The sequence below is a fragment of the Sorex fumeus genome, unplaced genomic scaffold (genome assembly GCF_029834395.1).
Source record: "Sorex fumeus unplaced genomic scaffold, SorFum_2.1 ptg000079l, whole genome shotgun sequence".
Lineage (NCBI taxonomy): Eukaryota > Metazoa > Chordata > Mammalia > Eulipotyphla > Soricidae > Sorex > Sorex fumeus.
In genome coordinates, this window is record NW_026606136.1 from 4,423,478 (window position 1) to 4,432,925 (window position 9,448).

At 45.9% G+C, this 9,448-nt stretch overlaps 1 protein-coding gene across 3 annotated transcripts in view; it reads right to left on the bottom strand.

The window, feature by feature from the left end:
- Positions 1-8,521, bottom strand: part of RIC1 (RIC1 homolog, RAB6A GEF complex partner 1) — a 92,972-nt gene extending 84,451 nt beyond the window's left edge. For all 3 annotated transcript variants that reach the window (XM_056130555.1, XM_056130556.1, XM_056130554.1), the window contains exon 1: positions 8,226-8,521. In XM_056130555.1, coding sequence (XP_055986530.1) covers positions 8,226-8,369 — 144 coding nt within the window. In that variant the 5' untranslated portion in view covers positions 8,370-8,521. The remainder of the gene's footprint in view (positions 1-8,225) is intronic.
- Between the last annotated feature and the right edge of the window lie 927 nt (positions 8,522-9,448).

Sequence of the window (9,448 nt, forward strand, 5' to 3'; positions counted from 1 at the left end):
CTAGGGGCTTCTGGCAGTAATCCCTCTAGGTTTATTACTAAAATATCAGAAAGCCAAATTTGCGTGTCTGCTACTGCGGCCACAAGACATCATATGCTCTTCACAATTAGCAATAGAAAACAAATTTTCTAATGATGTCTTTGTGGCAGGACTGAATATTGGGGAAAATTCCAAATAACAATGTTGGGTCTTTTGTCATAATACTGAATGTGATCAACATAGACAGAGAGTAATGTGTTAATCTGCCACACAGGCGGGAGGTGGGTGGGAGGGGGCGTATAGTGGGGTTCTTGGTGGTAGAAAATGTGTACTGGTGAAGAGACGGGTGTTTGATCACTGTATGACCAACTGAGACTTGAACTGAAAGGCTTTGTGACTGTTCTCACAGTGATTCAGTTAAAAAAAAAAATAAGTGGGACCCTTGGGTACTGGTTTCTTCTCAGCTTTATTGAGGTACAATTGACATAACACTGTAAATTTTAACACAAACAACAAATTAACTTTTATTGTGCAAAATGATCACCACCACAGTATTAGCTAACAACTGATTCACATCACATAACCACCTTTTCTTGTTTGTATCGAGAACATATAAGATATACTCTCTCAAAAAACTTTCAACTATAATTAGAATATCACTGGATACACATTAGATCTCTTGACTCATTTCTCTTACAGCTACAAACCTATACTCTGATCAACTGCTCCTCTCTCCAGCCACTAGTAATCACAATTCTAATCTTTTGTTGTACCCTAGATTTTTAAGATTTCAAGTGTAAATGATATCAAAGAGTATTTGTTTTCATCTGACTTGCTTAGCATAGTGACTTTTTTAGCTTCTGAGCCACACCCAGGGTTATTCCTGGCTCTGCAATCAGGAATTACTCCTAGCAGTGCTCTGGGAACCATACTGTTTATGGGGGATACTGGGTCAGTCGTGTGCAAGACAAATGCCCTACACATTGTATTATTGCTGTGGCTCCAACATAATGACCATTTTTAAATCTATGATGTTGAAACCAGTGAAATGTCCCTTTGTCTTGGCTAAATAGTATCATTTTCAGCAACTATGTACCAGAAATTGTAAGATATATATATGTATATATATATATATATATATATATATATATTTAAATCCATTCATCTGGGGCAGAATGATAGTCCAACAGGCAGGGTGCTTGACTTGGGTTAAATCCCCAGCACCCCACATGGTCCTCCATTCCTTCAAGGAGTGACCCCCTTAGTGCAGAGCCAGGAGTAAACTCTGAGCACAGCAGAGTGTGACCCAAAAACAAACAAGACACATAAATCCATTGACCTGTTGATGCACAACCTAGGACAGTCTCCTACCTTTGGTTACTGAGTAACATTTACTAGTTGTCTGATACAATTTGGACTGTATATAAGTTTTTAAATATTTAACTTTCACTTATATAACCCTCTATCTCTGATGTTTTCTGAATTTAATTTGTAGTTCAGTACTACTGTGTTTTTAAAATTGCATGTCAACATTTTGAAGTCTTCTGACTATGAAGCCTTTAAGAAAAAATTCTGTTATACATAAGACATGGCCTATATTATTAAACTTATTTTAAACTTACTAATCATCTGCTTTTTGTTAAGCATTCTGAAAAATAAGAAAGTAAGTCCTTTCTGTTCTTCAATAACTAATAGACTTGTTTTAAAAAATCATGTGTGGAGGGGCCAAAGAGATAGTACCAGAGGTAAGGCATTCGAACCCTGGTTCGAACCTCTGGAACCACATCATATGGACTGCCAAGCATCACCAGGAGCCATTCCTGAGCAAGAAGGAATATACTGGTCTCTAAGCATCACCAGGTATGGCCCCCAAATACCTAAATATTTAGAAATAAATCATGAGCACAAAACTTACAATATAGACAGCAGCTCATCCAAAAAGAAAAAAGAATGTTCTGTTTATGGCAATAAAGAGTGACTCATAAAGGAAGTAGGATTTCAACAGAAGCTAAAGGATGGATAAAATTCTTAGAGGCAGAGATAGGGCAAGACAGTATTATTAGAAAAGGGAGTGTCCCTGATATCAAACTAGTTTGACCTTCATTCTTTAACCAACAGAGAACCCTAAAAACTTCCAAGCAATGGATTCACAGGGAAGGCAGTAACAGAACGAAGTTGTTAGGATGAGAACTGACTTTGCAGACGTTACATAGTTAACTACATTGCTGATTCTACAGCCTGTTCCTTTGGACACCTCTGCTATTGTTTTCCATTATTGGCATGCACTGAACAGAAGATTCTACTTGGGGTTATTCAATTATACAGAACTATTTCATAAGCCCAGTAATTTATTTGCCTGTTGAATTTTTTTTATTAACAACCTTCTTAGTGACAAGAAGAAATATTCATCAGGGCTGGGGTATTTGAAATTACATCTTCTGTTACATTCCATTAATTTCAAATTACGAGTTTGAAAGTACAGCTAATGGTTTGGCAGTAGAGCATCTATCCTGCAAGTGTGGGGACTTGGGGTCAATTCCCAGCATCACCACTTCAAAATGGTTTTCATCATATTGGGACACTAATATTTCTGCATATGTCATGCTGCAAGTAATATGCCTCTACATACCTTCATACAATACTAATTATGCCACCTCTTACAAAAGTGCTAACAACTACTTCTGAGGGCAATTGATGTATTAGAAAGGATCAATAACCTAAAAACTGACACTGATTTGAAATTACAGATAATCTGACCTAATTTTAAACTAATTTGAAATTCTAGAGGATCAATTTGGCTTTTGTATATATAGATGTGCATATTCACAATTAACCAGTAAATTAAAGGAATAGTCCAATGTTCTCTGGTAGAGTAGAAAACAAAACACAATTTATCTCATTCATGTCAGTAAAAAAAAAAAAATCATCATTTGCTTTAAACTAATTCTCATTCTCCACAATATCCTTGGGCAGAAATGCATCAATTCTTCACCAATTAAGTTGCACCTCTACCACTCCAACCTAACATTTAAATACCAAAACGGTTCCAAAATATACGAATGAGCCCTGCTGTGATCTCTTACACAAACTTTAGAATTTCTAAGCAAAGTCACAATGTAGAAAGAGCAAATTTACACCAGCACATTGCACCGGAAAAAAAAAAAGTTGCAACCTCACTAAAAACAAAATTTTAAGAATTAACTATCTATAAAAACTCTGCTCATAAGTACATTTGATGATCGCGTTTCTCAGATTTGGAGTCATGAGAGAATTTTGAAGAGATATGATTCTAACACCAGGACTCCAAAAAACTACTTAGGGAATGTAACAGAAACTGTGAGATGAACATGAAAGTTCACCGAGGGGCCGGAGAGATAGTACAGGAGTAAAGGTACTTGCCTTGGACAGACAAACCCGGGTTTGATCTCCATGATTACATATAGTCTCTGATCACTACCAATGGTGATCCCAGAGCCAGGGAGCCAAGGGTAACTCCTGAGCACCTCCAAGTGTACCCTCCCCCAAAAGTTCATTTGAGAAATCCAATTAAATGTAGTACGAAAGTTATTCTAAGAGAGCTTAATTCTTCAATAGCCTCATAATTGACCAACATTTTATATGCCGCTGTTTTGTTGGATATTAAAAAATATCTAAGTTAAGGGTCTGGGATATGGGTCTGCGGTAGAGTGCATGCCCCTCACACATGCAGTCATGAGTCTGATACCTGGCAAATGAAGGAACGATCAGTTTAGAATGTGACCCAGAATGGGTGATACTGACCCTCTCTTGGGGTGCAGGGTACCTGAATGCTACTCAGAAGCTAAGATACACTTGCAGAGCACTTTGTGTTTGTTCACTTAAAGAAGATAGATTTTGGGGGCTGGAGTGATAGCACAGCGGGTACGGCGTTTGCACTGCATGCAGCTGACCCAGGTTCGATTCCCAGTATCTCATATGGTCCCCTGAGCGCCGCCAGGAGTAATTTCTGAGTGCAGAGCCAGGAGTAACCCCAGTGCATCACCGGGTGTGAGGGGGAGGGAGAGCGGGAGGAGGGGGAGAAGGGGGAGGGGGAGGAGAACCTCTAGTTTAGACCCGTGGTATGTCTATAAACCCGTGCTGGGTCTGCAGGCAAAGAAAACGGAAAACCACACTATCTACCACCTAGTTGATAACTGGTGGTCCAGGAACCAGTATGCAGGACAGGAGCTAGTCTGCAGGTTTAAATAGGTTGAAGAATGCTGGTTTAGACAAGAAAGCCTTTCTGCCACAAGGAGAGTTCTCCTCACTCCCAATCAATCTCTCCTGCACTCTCTTCCCCCCCCCCCCGCCCCGCCCTTTCAAAATGTAGTTCTGCTATTTCTTCAGTCATTGATTAAACTGACTGAATTGGGCATGAACTCCACTCTTCTCCTTTTTTAATGCAACCATTCTAAGAGAATTTACCTTACTACACAAGAGAAACAACAAAATATCAAGTAAGCAAATCATGTTGTGGCTTCTCATCCTTTGACTACGCCTCTGACTTCAAATGTCTTCAGTTAACTTCTAAGAACACAACTTTAGAACCCCCTTCTTTTATCTTAAAAATTTACTTCAGTTTATAAAATTATTGACATATATAGTCTTCAAAATCAAAACATGTTTTCATGGGAACAGTTTAAAAGAACTCATCCTCAGGGCTGGAGCAACACTACAGCACTTAGCGCTGCATTTGCCTTGCACCTGGCAGACAAGGGTTCAATCCTGGAATCTTGTATATTTCTCCCAACATCACCAGGAGTAATTAATTCCTGAGAGCCAAGTCAGGAGTAACCCCTGATACTCCTGAGTATTACCAGGAGTAATCAGGAGTAACCCCTGTGGCACAAAAACAAAAAAATTAAATAAAAAAATAAATAACCCATTCTAAGTTTTGTGTGAATCACTGGTAGTTTGATTTAACTAGTGGTACTTTTAAAAGAAGTTTGTCAATATCAAAGCATTTTAACTAGTTTCAAGAAAACTGAAAAGAAAAAGAAAATAAAAACTTCAGTCTGAGGAAAAGTACATCCCAGGAAGAGCAGAGAGGAAGTTAGCTGAAGTCTGGCACAGACTCCTCATTCACCCAGGTTTATTTATTTTTTTCTTTTTGGCTTTTTGGGGCACACCTGGCAATGCTCAGGGGTTACTCCTGGCTCTGCATTCAGGAATTACTCCTGGCAGAGCTCAGGGGATCACGTGTGATGCTGGGTGCAATTAAAGGTACTGCCACCAGGAATTACACAAAAATAGGATGAGTTTGAAGGAAAAGACATACTAGTAATTTAAATTCCTACACTACCCTATTTATATAATAATACTTCATAAACAAAAATTTTTTTGTTATTTGTTTATTTTGGGGCCATGCCCAGCAATGTCCAGGGTTTACTCCTGGCCCTGCACTACAAATCACTCTACATGGTGTCCAGAAACCATATGTGATGGCTGGGATTGAACCCAAACAGGCCATGTGCAAGACAAAGGTCCTACCCTTTGTACTATCGCTCCACAAAATTCTTAATATTTCCAATATCCCTAAGCTAGTTGCAGCACTTTTTTTTTTCCAGGAGATTAAAGTGTGCCACGTGCACTTCAAGAGGTATTTCGTCCCTCTTACTATTTGGTTCTATCTAAAATTAAGTTTGGTCTGTCTTCACAGACACAATAAATGTTAAATTTTAAGCCCTGCTCTTTGTTCTAGTAGAATCTAAAGATTAGGATGAGGGGACTGGAGAGATAATGCAGGGGTTACAATACTTCTGTTGGAAACCCAGCAGTAAGTATATGATCACAGAGCACTGCCAGGAGTGACCGCTGGGCCAATGGCCCAGTGCTTTCCAATAAATAAATCATAGTTCAATTCCATGGTTAAACAGAAGAAAATTTAAAGTTGAAATTCTAATTTTTTTCTGTGTAAGGTTTAATAACACCCAAATAAACTAAATGGTATTCAACTGAAGGCCCAGGGAGGTAAGACAGTACAGCAGGTAAGAAGATACAGCAGGTAAGACGACTTTTTCTTTGTCATGTCCCAGATCACAGTTCAATACCGAGCACTGAATATGGTCCCCAGAGCTACAGGAGTGATCCCTGAGCACAGACCGTGGAATTAAACCTGAGTGCATCCAGGCATGTCTCACAACCACCAAGATATTCAACCGGCTAAGCATGTGGGACCCTTGAGTTCAATCCCTAGGGTCACAGGGAGAGACCTTGCGAAACCACCAGGTATTGCCCCTCCCCTGCAAAAAAACCCTTAATTTTAAGTTTAATATTAATATTTTAATATTAATATTCCACATAAAAACCAAATCATATCAACAGACATACTATTGAAATTGCAGTAAAGTTCTAAAATCGTCACTGAGATGATTTTATAGTAGCTTATTTTGTTTTGATCATATTTAAAACTTAAAGTAGCAAATGGTCTTGAGTTACTGCCTGGTAGTCAAATTAAGAACTAACTCTCTGTATCTATATCTCACCATCATTTTCACTAGTGCTTGTGGAGAGTCAAGACAATCAACCAATCCGATACAGTATGCATTTTAACATACAGTTTTAACGCATTTCTAAGCGAAATGAGTCAGAAAGAGAGGGACAGACATAGAAAGATTGCATTCATCTGGGGAACATAAAGTAACAGAAGAAGAGACTAACACCCAAGAACAGCTGTGATAAATACCAGGTTGTTCACTCCATGGCTGAGAGGCGAGCCGCACACTCTAGGGGTAAAGGCAGCTCAGATAAGAAAAGGGAGCACCAAATAAATGGTGCTGGGAAGATCTGCCCAGGATGGGAGATGCCTGCTGAAGTAGACCATAGACCAACTGTGATTGCCACTAAATGCCTCTTTTGCAAATCACAGCACCCAAAAGGAGAGAGAACAAAAGGGAATGCCCTGCCACAGAGGCAGGATGGGATGGGGGGGGATGCTGGATGGGGGGGGATGCTGGGACCGTGGTGGTGGAGGAGGGACGGGTACTTGATCATTGTATAATTGAAACCCAAGCACAAAAATTGTAAGTCTACAATTGTACCTCATGGTGTTTCACTAATAAAAATTTGGAAAAAAAAAAGTTTTAAGCATTTAACCGAAAGCAGTACTTCACGCAGGGTCTAATAAAATCAAGGTCACAAATGATTTCCACATTGTCAAGTTAGTTTTGGGAGGAGGAAAAACTCCACTCTGGTATCGATTAGTACTGCCTTCTGTGAAAAAAAAAAGGCACAAGAACATTTTTATACTCTACTATTCTGCAGCTTTCCAGAGCTAGACCTGTCTGCGCGTCTGCGGGGTCATCGGGAGTATTCCATCACTTATTTTCCAAGGGACTTCTTCTCCTACTTTCTGGGTAACCGGATAGAAGAAAGGGGGGAAAAACAGCCAGGATTCGCGGGAAGCCAACACAAAACCCAAGTTTCAGGCTCATTTCAGCCCGGCCCGATTTCCAGGTGTCAATCCTAATGAGGAGCGCGGTCAGATTGGAGTTCCACTTCCGCTCCCTCCAATTCCCCCTCCCACGAGCAGGCGAGGAAAATTAGGACTGGAAATTAGTAGGACTGGCCAGCGGGGTGGGGGGAGGACGACGACGAGGTGCCGCGCCGGGGTAAGGCGAGGAGCTGGATCACCTTTAGCCACCCACAAACAGCTTGCCGCTCCGAGCAGTTTCAGTGCATCGCGGGCCTGCAGAGTGCGGGACTGGCTGGCACCCAACAGGCTTTTCCTGAACTCCTCTCCCCCCTCCCAAAAAAAAAAAAAAAAAAAAACACAATGGCCTTGAGAACGGGGGGGGGGGGGGGGGGGGGCTGAGAACACACAACACCCGCCAGGTTGCTACTTGGGGAAAGTTGAACCGCCTTCGTGGCCCGCGGGGTGGCGGGGGCGGGGGAGAGGAGGGCAAATCTGGGGGGACCCGAGCGCGCGGGGTCCGCAGCCAGCGCGGGTCGGTCCAGCTGCGGGAAGGCGCACGCAGGGTCGGCAGCGGCGACTCGATGCACCCGGGACACCCCCACCCCACCCCCCCACCGCCCCCGCTCCCAGCCCCGACCCCCTGGGCTACACGGGGCAGGCCGAGGAGGGGAATCGAGGTCGCCGAGGGCGAGCAGCGAGGGGGTCTGCGGCGAAGGGGCCGCGGCCGGTGACTCTGGGTGGAAGTGGGGCCGCGGAAGGCGTCCAGACCCCCGGGAGCGAGCGAGCGGCGGCGGCGGCGGCGGCTTCTACTTACTCGGCTGTACCAGATGCTGAGGCGGGCCGGGGCCAGCACCGCAAAGAAAGTCCGCTGCGGGTCGGACTGGACGCGGAGAGGCGCCTCGGCCGGGCTCCCCAGAGGGCAGAGCAGCCTCTTGGGCCAGCCGCTCAGGAAATACATGGTCCGCGCGGGATCGCCGACGCCCGACGCCCCCTCCCCAGCCACCCAGGTCACGCTCAGCGGCCCCGGGCCACTCGTCCGCCTCGCACACCGCCACCAGCCGAGTCGGCGGCGGCGGCGGCGGCAGCTCGGAGCATCTGCCCGCTGGCCGGGCCGGGCCGGGCCGAGACGATGCCCCGCGAGCGAGCGAGCGAGGGAGCGCCCGGCGCAGACGGGGCCCGCTGTGGGGGAGGGCGGGGGGCAGGGAGCGTCGGGACGGAGACGGGGGCGGGAGCAGCGCCGAGGCCCGCCCCGGCTCCGCCCTCTTCCTCGGGCCGCACGGGCGTCAGCACGCCGCGTGCGTGTGTCGGGGCGGGGCCGACCCGCCGCGCGCACGCGCACTGCAGCCGTTTCCGCCTCCCCCGCCGCCCTCGGCCGCCCGAAGCTCCGCCCCGGTGGGCGCCGCCGCGGGGCTGCTTACCCTCGGCAGCCTGCGCGCCGCCGCCGCCGCTTCGCGTCCGCTCCGGGCCCCGGAAACGTGATTCCTGGGCCGGGCGTTGCGGGGCGGGGGGGGGGGGGGGGTGGTTAGCACCGGTTGAGAGGCGGCTCGGCCAGAGCTGCACACGCACCGCCGGGCCTAGCCAGATTTGGTTCCCCACGTGGATTGGTGAGGTCTGCGCTTGGGGGCGGGCCCAACGCGGCTCCTCGGGGACTGGGAGGAAGGCGGAGGGGCGCGAGTGCGCGGGAGTCACGTGATGCGCGGTGCTGGGCTTCCCCCTTGGAGGCACTCTGAGTGGTGGTGCTGGCCCGGCCCGGCCGAGTGACCCCTTGTGCGCCTAGATCTGCGGCGAAGTCTGATCAGATTTCTTTCCTCGCAGAGTTGACGCCCTGCAGAGCGCTTTTGTGTGGTCTGTGGGCCTGAGTTTATACCTGGAACCGGCCAGCGTCTGCTCTGATGTGGCCCAGACGTTCTATGGTATTTCGTCTTCAAACTAAATTTGCTTTCCTCGGTTCCGTTTCCAGTTGTAGATACAAGGGGGACTATCATCCCGAGTATCCTCTGTCGATGATGCGCTGAAAAGAAGTGGACTTAATTTTAA